The sequence below is a fragment of the Rhinoderma darwinii genome, chromosome 2 (assembly GCF_050947455.1).
Source record: "Rhinoderma darwinii isolate aRhiDar2 chromosome 2, aRhiDar2.hap1, whole genome shotgun sequence".
NCBI classification, from domain to species: Eukaryota; Metazoa; Chordata; class Amphibia; order Anura; family Rhinodermatidae; genus Rhinoderma; species Rhinoderma darwinii.
The window spans coordinates 463,843,050-463,858,201 of NC_134688.1; the positions used below are offsets into that span (position 1 = coordinate 463,843,050).

At 42.2% G+C, this 15,152-nt stretch overlaps 1 protein-coding gene across 1 annotated transcript in view; it reads left to right on the forward strand.

The window, feature by feature from the left end:
• The window catches only part of SIM2 (SIM bHLH transcription factor 2), a 76,710-nt gene that overhangs the window by 31,043 nt on the left and 30,515 nt on the right, over positions 1-15,152 (forward strand). The window contains exons 2-3 of the mRNA XM_075850987.1: positions 6,239-6,321; positions 12,757-12,846. Coding sequence (XP_075707102.1) covers positions 6,239-6,321; positions 12,757-12,846 — 173 coding nt within the window. The remainder of the gene's footprint in view (positions 1-6,238; positions 6,322-12,756; positions 12,847-15,152) is intronic.

The window sequence follows — 15,152 nt, forward strand, 5'->3', positions numbered from 1 at the left end:
AAGAAATACAAAAAAGAGCAACTAAACTAATAAGGGGCATAGAGAATCTTAGTTATGAGGAAAGATTAAAATAATTAAACCTATTTAGCCTTGAAAAGAGATGAAAAATATGGTGTAAACCCTCTGTCTGGAGAAAAAAAGGTTCAATCCCTCTTTACCATAAGAACTGTGAATCTGCGGAATAGACGACTTCAGGAACAGTCGATGGCTTTAAAAAAGGCTTAGATAAATTCATACAGCAAAAAAAAATATCAGCGTCTATGTCAATGTATAGAATTATTGCTTAAAGTGTAGCTAAACGTTCGACAAACTTCTGACATGTCATAGTGACATGTCAGAAGTTTGGATTGGTGGGGGTCCGAGCACGGAGAGCTCTAACAATCACTAGAACGAGGTAGCTGAAGTTCTCGTGTGAGCGCTCAGCTGCTTCGTTTCTGTTCGGCTTTTTTCGGAAAGCCGATGTATCGGAGTACGGGCTCATAGACTTTCTATTGAGTCCGTACACGATACATTTATTTCCGGAAAAAGCCGAACAGACACGAAGCAGCTGAGCGCTCACACGAGCCCTTCAGCTGCTTCATTCTAGCGATTGGTGGGGGTCTCAGTGCTCGGACCCCCACCAATCCAATCTTCTGACATGTCACGACTTAGCCATGATTAAGGGCACAGCCAGTGCCTGAAACGCGTAGGCTATCTATTGCCGCATATCACCACCTTGTCTTTTCCTCCTGGTGTTTTTCTCAAGCTTCCAGCTTGTACTCAAATAAAGTGGAAACCTAGTTTTTCCTATTGATATCTATATCGCTGGATCTCCTCTGGTTTTTTCTACAATTGCTGCCGTGTGCCGTCGCGGCTGATGCGGGCGACTACCAACACAGGAGTGTCAGACTGGTGAGCTGGAGGTTTCCTCCCATTTCCCTTTTTCCTCTGTTATCATTACTTCTGACATGTCACTACGACATGTCAGAAGTTTGCCGAACGTTTAGCTACACTTTAAATGCTGATCCCATCTGATCCCCACTTGGGATCGGGAGGGAAATGTTTCCTTTTTAGGGTAGATTAGTTAACGCCTTATGGGTTTATTTTTTCTTTTACCTTCCTCTGAATCAATAGTAGGAAACAAAGTTCTAAAGTTTACCCATACCCCTTCCCCCCATCCACGTGCTCTCCCATCCCTTGGTTGAAATTGAAGGACATATTTATTTTTTTCAACAGTGTCTTTTTTTAATAAATCAATGTTTTATTTCATTTTGAACAACTTCTGAATTGAGTTTTAATAAAAAATTTATTTACTTTTTGAGACACAGTTTCTTTGTATCATGTTTACATAGAAGATGTATCTTGCGGTCTAAGCCAAATCAGACTGACGGCTTCGCTGAGCACTGGTCTTGTCTGTCTCTAATACACTGGATCTAGCTATTATCAATCACATCTAAGAACTTAGATCTGATCTGATAGGTCTGACACGCAGGACCAGCGCTCGCCGAAGCAGTCGCTCCCGCTGACCTGATTGATTCAGCTTTCACCGTAAGATACAGCTTCTATGTATTCAGGATACATAGAAGCTGTCTCAAAATATTTTTTTATAAAACCCAATTCGAAAGTTAAGATGATAAATTTGTGTTTTAAAAAAATATATATTTGTGGCAATTTTGAACCAATATATGGATAAATATGGTGCACGCTGAAACGTCCATATTTTTACATACCTTTTTCTTTGGTATACGATCCCCAATGTCGGCTGTTACCAGGTGGAGCCCTGGCCTGGCATTATGCCGTCTCTTGCAGAAAAATACATAAACAGAAAACCGTTGTTTTCTCCCTTTTGAATTTATTACTGAGGGCTGTGTAATATGCGGACGTAGACACAGGGCCCTTTACTACCATGAGAAATGGATTGTGAGATCACAGGTCATGTAATATAGATACATTTATCAAGCACAGTTCTGCGCACATACAGTATGCCTCTGGAGAGTTGTTTGGGTGGCAGTAGTCACTGACAGATTCTTGTACTTCGCAGACTCTTGGATGTTAACACTGTACGTGGATTTCAAGAATCCTGCATTTCATATCCAGATATATACAGTGGATATAAAAAGTCTACACACCCCTGTTAAAATGCCAGGTTTTTGTCATGTCAAAAAATCAGTACAAGATTAATAATTTCAGAACTTTTTCCACCTTTAATGTGACCCATAATCTGTACAATTCCATTGAAAAATAAACTGAAATAATTTAGAGGGGAAAAATAAAAATAACAAAATAACAAAACTACAATAATGGGGTTGCATACGTGTGACCATCCTTTTATAATTAGGGATGTGGTTGTGTTCAGAATTAGCCAATCACAGTTAAAGTCATGTTAAATAGCAGTCAGTGCACAGCTGCCATTAGTTAAAGTGATTCTGAGTATCCCTATATAAAGTTCAACTGTTCTATTAGGATTTTCCTGACATTTTCTTTGTTGTGTGTGACAGCAAAAGCCATGGTCCATAAAGAGCTTACAACACATCAAAGGGATCTGATTGTTGAAAGGCATCAGTCAGGAGAAGGGTACCAAAGAATTTCCAAGGCATTAGATAAACCATGGAACACAGTAAAGATGGTCATCAAGAAGTGGATTACATTTGGCACAACAGTGACATTACCAAGAACTGGACGTCCTTCAAAACTTCATGAAAAGACAAGACGAAAATTGGTCCGGGAGGCTACCAAGAGGCCTACAGCAACATTAAAGGAGCTGCAGGACTTTATGGCAGCTACTGATTGTGTAGTGCATGTGACAACAATCTCCCGTATTCTTCATGTGTCTGCGCTGTGGGGTAGGGTGGCAAGACGGAAGCCTTTCATAACAAAGAAAAACATCCAAGTCCGTATGTTTTGCAAAGACCTACATCAAGTCTGCCAAAAGCATGTGGGAAAACGTGTTATGGTCTGATGAGACCAAGGTTGAACTTTTTGGCCATAATTTCACAAGGTATGTTTGGCGCAAAGCCAACACTGCACATCACCAAAAGAACCCCATACCCACAGTGAAGCATGGTGGAGGCAGCATTATGGAGCATGGTGGAGGCATTATGGGGCATGGTGGAGGCAGCATTATGGAGCATGGTGGAGGCAGCATTATGCTTTGGGGCTATTTTTCTGCAGCTAGAACTTACTTAGGGTGGAAGGAATTATGAACAGTTCCAAATATCAGGTAATATTGGCACAAAACCTGTCGGCCTCTGCTAAAAAGCTGAAAATAAAGAGGAATTTCACGTTTCAGCACGACAACGACCCAAAGCCTCCAAATCAACAAAAGAATGGCTTCACCAGAAGAAGATCAAAGTTTGAGAATGGCCCAGGCAGAGACCAGACCTGAACCCCTTTGAAAATCTGTGGAGTGACCTGACGAGGGCTGTACACAGGAGATGCCCTCGCAATCTGACAGATTTTGAGCTTTTGCAAGGAAGAGTGGGCAACAATTGCCAAGTCAAGATGTGCCATGCTGAGAGACTTCTACCCAAAAAGACTGAACGCTGTCATAGAGTAAAAGGGTAATTCAACAAAGTATTAGTTTAAGGGTGTGCAGATTTATGCAACCACATTATTTTTGTTCTTTATTTTTATTTTTCCACCCTAAAAGATTTCAGTTTGTTTTTCAATACCATTGTACAGATTAAAGGTGGAAAAAGTTCTGAAATGATTCATCTTGGACTGATTTTGTAACATGACAAAAACCTGACATTTTAACAGGGGTGTGTAGACGTTTTATATCCACTGTGTATATATGTTCTCAGGCCACTGGATACATGGACTGCCATATCTGTTGGTTTATTATGCCAAAGGTGTATGTACTGTACATAAAGGTGAGGAGGTCCCACAGCAAAGATTAAAATGGGACCCCCTTCTGGTGGATAACACCCCTGTACACCTAAACACCTGAGCCAGGAGAACTTGGTGCTTGTTTGCTCCTTTTCAGGATCTCTGGGTTAATTCCCCCTCACCATTGTTTTTAAATGTTGTTGGACCTGTGAAGAGGGTTTCTCTGCATTGGTTCTGGTGCCCCATGAAAATAAGGGATGCAGCCAACCTGGGCCCTTCCTCTCCGGGGGCCCCATGGGTTGCCTTTATGCTACTTTCCCTCTTTTATTATTCAATTGGCTTTTTGAATTGTGGCATTTGACAGGTTGAACTTGCGCTGGAAGAAGCCCTGCGGGTGAAACCTTTCAGTTTGGCGTGCCGCATGTTTTATATATCGATTGAGAAGTTATTTAATGTCTGATCCTAATATTGGCGCTAACAAGGTGGAACATCCCGTTCTGTTTAAAAGACTCGTGATATTAAGCTGATCACCGGTTGTCCCAATGCTGGAACCACCGGCGATCATCTCTAATCTGTGGAGGAATTTTCGATTTCCCTGCAGCGCCACTGCAGGGGAATATAGGAATTACACAGTACCCATTTAAATCAATTGCCATGCACAGACAAGACATGATCTTTGTTTCTGTTCCCCATCATGAGATATTATCCTGTGTCATTTGCTCATACTTTATGATCATTAACCAAGGAACCAATTGCAGTTTATAGTAGTAGGACCAATCATGTGCAGATTTATATATTCCAATTCTAATTCTTGTAATGTGTAAATGGCATCTGTCAAGCCTCCCGTATAGTTCATACTATTTTTTCCTGCACAGCGGTGCTCCCGGTCACCCGCCGTGCAGGGCATTGCTGCACAGCTCCATTCCAATACATGTGACAGTTCCCTACTCAGCGGGTGGCCGGGAGCACTGCTGTGCAGGAAAAACTTTGAGGGTCCCTAAGCATTAGTCCAGGGCTACACCAAGACTTCTTGTAGTGCTACTGATTGATTTTAACTACTGAGCTACAGCTGCAGTCCACATAACTACAGTGAGTTGCATGCGATCTTGTGGACTGCAGCTGTCACTCAAAAATTGTTAAAATCAATAAGTTGCACTACAAAAAGTCTAGGTGCAGCCCTTACCTTAAAGCAAACTCTGCAGTCCCTTCATTTTCAGGATCGGTGGGGACCCTAACAGTCGGAACTCCAATTATCAGAAAGTGATGGCATACCCTAGCGATACATGCAGTTCTATATAATACAGCTTCACACATACTTACCTACATTTTAATCCAAATTTTCAAAAATGTTGCCCCCAAAAAGTCCCAGAAATTGAACTTTTATGCAAATTAGAATAAATACCGCCCCTTTTATACTTCGGCTAAAATCAGGACTGTTGGCAAATATGCTTCGTGCAGTATATCCTATACACTATGGCACTATAGGGCACAGAAAACTAACATATGGTGGATGTGGGTTAGAAAAATGATGGAAGAGACGTGCTTTATATTTATGGAGGACGTGCGCCTTTTTTTTTTTTACCTTGTTATGTAATGTGTTTATTTTCTTTTAGAGATATTTTTAGAGTTTTTGGACAATTAAAAAAATTATTCAGTATGTGTTAGCGTGATTTCTAGTACCTAACCCTGTAAGAGGAGGTCCAGGCATACCAGATGATCACTCGGATGCCTCTAGGAGATCCTGAATCTGTCAAGCTCTAATCCCGTGAATATCCATGGGGCAATACTTTTTTTTTTTAAGTCAATGTCAGATGGATTTCAATATATGGGTTTACGTTAACATATGTTTAGAGAGTAATACGTCTGAAGAAAGAAAAAAGGAAAAAAAAAATCACTATCCCCTTTAAAAAAAATGAAACAACAGATTCGTTAATTGGACGCCAACTCTACGCTTTTTATTGATGGATCTGTTTGAAGCATTCAGTTGGTATGAAAAAATTAGGCGTCTGATGAAGGGTACAAATGTGGGGTGACCCTAGCCTTAGACCTCATGCACACGACCGTAGCCGTGATTGCTGCAAGTCACGGACCGTGCACACATTGATTTCAATGAGCCCGGACCACAAATGCGACCCGTATAATGACATGTACGTTCTTTCTGCGGTCCGGGCTCCCGGCCAATGCACGGACCGTGGAAACCATGGTTGTGTGTATGGGCCCATAGAAATGAATGGGTCCGCAGATTTGCGGGTGAATTGTGCCCGCAAAAACACGTTCGTGTGCATGAGGCCTTACTGTGCTTGGAGGGCGACCATATACACAGGCATCTTGTCTTGCAGGGCCTCAGTGTAAACTATTGAGCAGGGAGCACGGTTTCGTTGACATTTTTGTGACTGCTGGACTGTAACCTCTTCATTATTTTCTTTTTTAGGACTGGGAGATGCTTGGGGACATCCAGCAAGAATAGGACCACTAGATAATGTGGCGAAGGAACTAGGATCTCATTTACTGCAGGTAATATATAGCAGACTGCAAAAAAATAATATATATAGAACTTCCTCACTATTGGCCAACATCATAGTTTGTGATTTGAAATCTGTCAGGCACAGTGTTATGTATGAATTTATATCAGGCACACTGTTATGGAGCATCTGTAGCATGCACACTGTTATGGGGGCATCTGTAGCATGCACACTGTTATGGGGGCATCTGTAGCATGCACACTGTTACAGGGGGGCATATATGGCAGGCACATTGTTATAGAGTTATCTGTAGCAGGCACACTGTAATGGGGACATCTGTGGCAGGCGCACTGTTATGGGGACATCTGTGACAGGCGCACTGTTATGGGGACATCTGTGGCAGGCGCACTGTTATGGGGACATCTGTGGCAGGTGCACTGTTATGGGGACATCTGTGGCAGGCGCACTGTTATGGGGACATCTGTGGCAGGCGCACTTTTATGGGGACATCAGTGGCAGGCAAAATGTTATGGTGGCATCTGTTATAGGCACACTGTTATGGGGCATCTGTAGCATACACACTGTTATGGGGCATCTATAGCAGGCACACTGTTATGGAGTTATCTGCAGCAGGCACACTGTTATGGGGGCATCTGTATCAGGCACACTGTTATGGGGCATCTGTAGCATGCACACTGTTACGGGGGGGGGGGCATACATGGCAGGCACATTGTTATAGAGTTATCTGTAGCAGGCACAATGTTATGGGGGCATCTGTAGCAGGCGCACTGTTATGGGGCATCTGTGGCATGCACACTGTTACAGGGGGCATATATGGCAGGCACATTGTTAGAGTTATCTGTAGCAGGCACATTATTATGGGGGCATCTGTAGCAGGCACATTGTTATGGGGGCATCTGTAGCAGGCACACTGTTATGGGGCATATGTAGCAGGCACATTGTTATGGGGGCATCTGTAGCAGGCACACTGTTATGGGGCATCTGTAGCAGGCACATTGTTACGGGGCATCTGCAGCAGGCACACTGTTATGGGGGCATCTGTAGCAGGCACATTGTTACGGGGCATCTGTAGCAGGCACACTGTTATGGGGGCATCTGTAGCAGGCACACTATTATGGGGGCATCTGTAGCAGGCACACTGTTATGGGGCATCTGTAGCAGGCACATTGTTACGGGGCATCTGTAGCAGGCACACTGTTATGGGGGCATCTGTAGCAGGCACATTGTTATGGGGGCATCTGTAGCAGGCACACTGTTATGGGGGCATCTGTAGCAGGCACATTGTTACGGGGCATCTGTAGCAGGCACACTGTTATGGGGGCATCTGTAGCAGGCACACTGTTATGGGGGCATCTGTAGCAGGCACACTGTTATGGGGGCATCTGTAGCAGGCACACTGTTATGGGGGCATCTGTAGCAGGCACACTATTATGAGGATATCCATGGCTTATTCTCAGGAACATTAGGACCTGTATAAAGGGACTGTTACACTTAGTTTGTTGTCAGGTATGTCCCCATTTTCGGAGGCAATGCCTTACACTGTAATTTACATTATGAGCGTCACGTAACGATAATTGCTATTGTGTAAACAGTTCTGTGGCCGTGTGTGAGCAGTCGTAACGCTACAGAGACCGTAATCCATATCTACAGCCGGGTCAATGCTGAAAACCGCGCTCTATGTGGGATTCATAACGGCATAAAATAAGGCCCCCCGCCCAGACTGAGTATTTATGGGGATCTTAGTAGCGTTTGTCCATACAAGTGTGTGTGTGCTCTGTGCAAAACCATTTAATCCACTGCAATTTTTCATTTGTGGCCTAAAGCCCTGTAGGTTTGTATAGAATGTGACTATTATTTGAGGAAAATACATAACAGGCTGCAATAATCTCTCCAAAACCCTGCACAATATCACTCAGTGCAATATGGTTCTCATAAAGGCGCACTGTATACCAGGTCCCTGACTTTTTTTTCCATAAGACCTGGTTTTTACCTCTTCAGAGTGGAAATACCTGTAAACTTCTCAAAAGAGACAGAAAATAGAAATAATTAACACAAAAAAAGTGAATGAACCCTAGGAAAGTTGTGTGGCAACCCCTAATGGCAGCCATATTGATGATTGTACTAACCCAGCTTTACCAGAAACAGATATAACTAAGTAACACGTAAAAAAGTTTTTGTCAGGCAGAGTAGTTGCTTATCACAGGTCATATCGGTTTAGCTGGTACCGTAACTTTAAAGGCCGTATACAATCTTGCAACCATTTTTTATTGCGCCACTACATCTATGAAAAGAATGAAGCAACTTTGCAAATAGTCTTTGCAAAAGCAAAAACTTTATATTCTTTCGTTTTGTGTATACAGCTCCTATGTGTCTCCATGGTTACAGACTACAATCAAGCCATGTGTGTAGTCTGATCCTGCAGTCATATTTTAGAGCGGCTTTATAAGCTACAACAATGTAAACATTCCTATATGACCGGTTCGTACAGTCAAAATCATGATAAGAATTTTTATCGTCAGATCGTAAAATCTTACCCACGCCCAGGGCGAAGATTCAGATAGCTGCCCTAGCCCTGTATCTGAATAGCCTGTCCAAGTCAGAGTGTTGATGCCCCCCCCCCCCTTGGCACACAGCATCCAGACACATGCCCCGCCAACTTGCTAAACCACGGCAAAATACAATACAAATTAATGACCACCTATATCTGGAATTCCCCACATGTGACCAAGATCATTACTACATATAAATATTCAGCTCTGCAAACTCGTACACATGATCGTAGCGTGTAAAGACACTCTCACTCCACTCCCTCTGCCCCGTCTTCTTCATACCCTACAGACCGCAGGAATGGAGACACATGGAAGAGAGTGAAACCATAGACTTGTTCGGCGACAGCTATTCCTCCCGGCTCCGCCATACCCATGAGCACTCAGCTTGACCGATCGTGCATGTCTTTTCAACAGTTAGAAATGAGAAAGCCGCTGCCGGACTACTCTGGCAGCAGCTTATCCAATTTCCCGACCCTTCTTTCCGCAACATGTGCCATCAGGGGAGAATCAGGACGCCCCCATATACATTAGATGGTCGGCCAGTCTTGCCGAAATCGGCAGGTTCAGCCAACGTACATCTGATGTGTATGGCCAGCCTGACACATGACTGCAGGATCAGACTACGCAAGGTTTGACCTCTTGCACACAGTAGAACAGTGGTAAGAAAGATTTATGATGGTACACGTAGTCCTCTGTGGCTCCATACTACTGTGCCGCCATATGTTGCTCCGTCGGTTGTTATATGTGCGTAATACGGATAACAATTTTATTTTCTTTGATTTGGACGGAACATAATAAAAGAAAACCTCATTGTTCCTTGAAATAAAATTGGAGACATGCGGAGGTACAGTAGAGTCACCGTGCACCTATATGGCAGCCCTAATACATCATTGTAGTTGTATGACATATTTCCTATTGGGTCATTGAGTAGATTCAAGCTTTCGAGGCTGCTTAGGTCCACACAATGCCAAGGAAGAGACCTTATCTGCTATTGGGGGACCTCTAGAGGCCTCCATGGTGTTTTCGGTGGCAAATTCGCAAAAACTGCTATTAAGGTGCAAAAGTTCCTGATGTTACGTTCTGGAGTGTTTATACGTTTTGTACTCTGAGATGTTTTGTTCGATTATTGTTCAAGTGAGGTTTCTGCTTCACTTACAAGATAACAAGCTGCGACTGTTTAAGAAATATAGATCCCAACGTATATACAGATGAAACAAATGCTATAAAGTCAAATTGTATTCATAATATGACAGAACAAGAAACATGAATCTGTAATGACCTTAAGAGGGAAAATAAGAATACAACAATCAGGATAATCATTCTTAGGGCACGTTCAGACGTGGCAGAGTTTTTCCGCAGCAAATGTTGGTGCAGATTTAGGGCAATTACGCAACGAATCTGCACCAACATTTGCATATTTGACAGGTAATTCAGACGTTGCAGAAAACACAGCGGACTTGCCACAGATTTCAGTTTTTGCTTGCAAAGGCTGAAATCCGCAGTGAAATTTCGCTTCTTCTCCGCAACAGACAATGTATGCTGCGGAGGGAAAATTCTGCACCGCAGACTATGGTCCGCAGCAGAGTTTTCCGCAACGTCTGAACTAACTTGCCTAAAAATGTATTGAAACAAATGTAAAAAACGGCCGCTGGAGAATTCCACAGCAATTCCGCCACGTGTGAACCTGCCCTTATGGTGGATGACTTCAATGCCCAGAATGAAAGATCCAACAAAAAAACAAGAAAAACATCGTATTCAGGGGTGAAACAAAGAGTACATTTTAGTAAAAGGGGGAGACCTAGGAGAGCTACGGGTCCTCATTCCTTCCTCAATGCTGCTTAAAGAAGCTCTGTCACAGTTTATAACTTCCCTATCTCCTGCCTAATGTAATAGGCTCTTTGATCCAGATAACTACTGTTTTTTGTTTTGTTTGTTAAACGTTTATTATTGACCAAGTTATGAACATTTTTAGATTTACGATAATTTTTTCTAAATGCCCAACTGGGCGTTTTTTTTCTATTTACGAAGTGGGCGTTGTATAGAAAAGTGTATGACGCTGACCAATCGGCGTCATACACTTCTCTTCATTCCAGCCCAACTTGATTCACAGCACAGCGTGATCTCGCGAGATCAAGCTGTGACGTGACTTCCTCCGGCAGGTCCTTCACCGGAGTGACAGAAGACTAAACAGACATCGCCTCCAGCCATGCCAGGACGTTTATCCGAATCTGCAGCGTGCCAGAAATTGTCTACATAATGCAAACATTGATGGTCCAGTTTATGGAAACCAGTAAGTCCTTAGTAGGTATACAGTAGTTCCTGATGGCCCAGTGGGCAACTGTCCTGTACTTGAAGACCAAGTGGGCAAGCTTTTTTACATCAGTCACCTCATAGCACCTGATGATATATGGTCTATGGCTTTAGTCCATGATAATTCAGTAGATAATCTCCTGTCAGCAGAAGCACAGCTTGAAATTCCAAATTCACACAGTTTAGGACCTTTATATATTCTTTAAAAAACCCTCAATAGCTATTCATCTGCTTGTTTATGATGTCTAGTGACTTGTTACGTATACAAGCTCTTTCTTGCACTGATGGCATGGAGTTTTGATTTATGCACCGATCTCAAGCCAATGCAGGAACCTGGGAACCAAGTGGCCTCCAGATGACAGCTGTTCTCTATATTGTAGTCAGTAGTCAATATTGTGTGAACATTTATGCAAATGATTTCATTGGGGATCCCGCCCACGAGGAGCTGAGGAACCTGCTCTTAACCTATATCTGTCAGAAGCACAATTATACCATAGAAATCCACAGGCATGAGAAGGGGGAGCAGAAATACCATTGGGTTTCTAAGGGAGTGACTTAATTTCAGTGTCTTTGGCAAGAGTGCCAAAACACTATATCCCAGCTCTGCCACCAGAATTTTTAAATATTAATTCAACCTTAATTTGTCTTTTGTTATAACATCAGAAGATAACAATGATTCAGATCATGACCAATTCCCAAAATGAAGGGGCCGAACATCTCCAGTACTGGTCATAGATTTGTTACTAGGAGTCCTGGTGACATAATATAACAGCATGAAATCAATGGCGCTGTGTTGTCTCAATATAAATTAAGGTGGATTTCACCTTTTAAGAGCACCTGTCACCACTTTATCCCATATAAGATAAATAGGTGATGAACTACAAATCTGCACATGACCTTTAGAGGGGACTCTTCTCTGCCTGGGACTCCTAAAATCGTAAGTGGCAGAAGGAAAGATTTCAGGCTCAAAAAAGCCTATGAATGCAATGGAAAAAGATGAGCCCCCTGCATTGCCGAGAGGATCTATATACCCTTCTATGTTTATTTAATAGGGGAAAAAGTGGTGATAGGATCTCATTAAAGGGGTTATGTGGACACCAAAAATTATTAGCAGTATAGTCCCTGCAGTATGTGAGTGCACTCACTAATATACATTCCGGTCCCCCGTTCCGCTGATTCTGAGATCTTCATAGATTTTTATAGCGCTATGTACTCGCTGTACTACTACTACTGCTTGTAAATAGAGTACAGCGGGGTCGGTGACATGACGAAGAGTCATATCATCATCAAGGAGGGCTGTGCCCCGGCAGCGCTATAAAAATAGATGAAAATCTTAGACTCAACCCAACAGAGGACCGGAATGTATATTAGCGAGTGTACTCATTTACTACAGTGGGTACATTGCTAATCATTTTTGGTCCCCACATAACCCCTTTAACAAAGCTACTACTGAAACTCTGAAGGGTTTCGCCCTTTGACATTAGTAACGGTGATTTGCTTACCCTCAAATATTGCTTGGGTCGACGGTCATACATGAGCCAGTACAGTTCTGACCTCGAATAAACATCAGTCTATTCTCACCTAAATTCTCTTTTTGTGTTTTACAGACGTTGGACGGATTTGTTTTTGTTGTCGCGTCGGATGGAAAGATAATGTACATTTCCGAAACAGCTTCTGTGCATCTGGGATTGTCGCAGGTAAATTGATCTGTTTAAACTACGCTCATCGTTTTGACCACTCAAAAAAGTAATGGAGGTGTATGTTGGATAATGGGGCTCAAGCATTGAAGTGGGCAGAGGTGTAACTTGAAGCACTTTGGCCCTTAAGTAATGTCTATACCATGGCCCCCAGCCATACTGTACCATTTATAGTGCTGTGTTCTCTTAGGTGGTAGAGCCCCATCAGGTACAAGGGCCCAGGCGTGACTGCCACCTCTGGATTTAATGCCCCTATCAAAGAGAGGCCAGGAACACATTTTTCCACTCTATTGTAAATTAGTTTAGGCCATTCAAGGGTGATATTTGTAAGTAAAAAAAGTTTGAACTTGATGGACTTAGGTCTTATTTTATCTCACTAATTGAAATGAAAAACATTGGGTCATTGCATGAGTTTGTATATTTTCTCTACCTGTGTGTTTTCTAGGATATGGGAAAAATCTTCAAAAAGTTTTTAAAAATTGTCATTAACATGGTGTTTACGTTGCCAGTAGATATGAATGAATGTAGATGAATTTGATATCTCATTAGTATATTCCATAATTAATTATAACCCTGTTGTCCTGTGAGTTTTCTGCAGGGTTGGCCATTAGAGTAATAGAGGAGTCTTTGGCGGGTCCAGTCTCTGAAACAATAATAGGCCCAAGGGTCCAACAGAGGTGACTTTGGAGCCAATAACTTGTCATTAGGGTTTATTTCTTATGGGATGATCACAAATTGCCTTAGATCTTATTAATAATATGTCCCGTGTGTACAATGATAACCACAAAGATTATGTTGAAATTAACCTCTTGGTGCCACAGCAATATCATTTTTTAATTTTAATTTTTGCTCCCCGCATTTCAAAAGCCTTAACTTTATTATTTTTCCGTCAATATAGCCATATGAGGGGTTGTCTTTTACAGGAGGGGTTGTAGTTTTTAATGGCACAATTTAATCTAATGTATCGGGAGACTGAAAACAATTCTTTGTGGGATGGAATGGGAAAAACACAGCGATTCCTCCATTGTTTTTTTGGTATTCATTTTTACAGCAGACAACTTAAATTTATTCTGTGGATCAATACAATTACGATACCAAATTTATATGTATATTTTTAGTTTAATATTTCAGTTTTAATTGAAATTCTTTTAAGAGCTAAGGTGACCAAAAAAACAGCAATTCTGTCATTTTTTTTACGGAGCTCACTTTGCGGGTTAAAAAAACATTATATTAGAATAGTTCGGAGTTTTATGGACGTGGAGATGGCAATTATGTTCATTTTTTTTTTTTACATATAAAGATTTTTTTTACTTTTAAGACTTTTTTTATATATAAAAAACAAACTTTCTTTAACAGCATTTTACTCCCCCTAGGGGACTTGAACAAGTGATCCTCTATTGCTGGTACCAAGCACTGCAATGATTACCGGTATGTACTGCGGTAGATGGTACTTTTAACCAGGTTCCTATTAAGTCCTGGCTCTGGCAGGGTTTATTAGGAGCAGAAGCATGGCAGTTCTGGGGGCCTTTTATAGGCCTCCAGGCTGCCATGATAACTATTGGCACGATTGTGTCGTGGGGGCCGATGGGCGGCTAGAGGGGGCTGTCCCCCTATTTCTAACGGCTGAGATGAATCTAAGTGGTTAAACACGCCGATCCTGGCTGTTGCAATGAGTCGTCGGCTGTATAGAGCAAGTTCAGTCCGTACTCCCCCTGGGCAGCCGTGACATAGTTATGTCACAGGTCATCAATGGGTTAAAAGTGGATGTGCACGTGTTCTGTATAGATGGAGGGTGGACCGTCAGAGTCATGTTCTCTGGTGGGCCCAAGGAACCCATGTCTGATACCGATATTCTGTATCAGACTGAGAACGATTGCCCTTTAAATCTCCCTGTAATCATTTAATAGAGACGCTTTTCGACTCCCTAGCGAATGATTTTCAGCAGTTGTGTTTGCTAAGTAGCAGTACAAATATATTCGGGCCGCAGCTTAGTAACAGAGAAGGCAGGTCACTGGGGGACAACAGGCACATCTCCACCGTCTTGAGGTGCCCAGCATTCAGTGGAAGAGCTGGTGGGGCTTATTCACACTACGGGTCCTGTCTGCTGGGAAATGGCTGGAGCCCAATGCAGGACCATTGATTTGTGTATATTTATTTTATTTTTTTATATTTATATTATTTTATACATTATTTTTTTGTATTTCTTTTAAATGGATATAAAAGGCGATAGCAACTTTTATGAAATATATTTCTATTTTATTAAAAAAATGTTGCCCTATGGTTGTGTGGTGACTCATAGGCCAAAT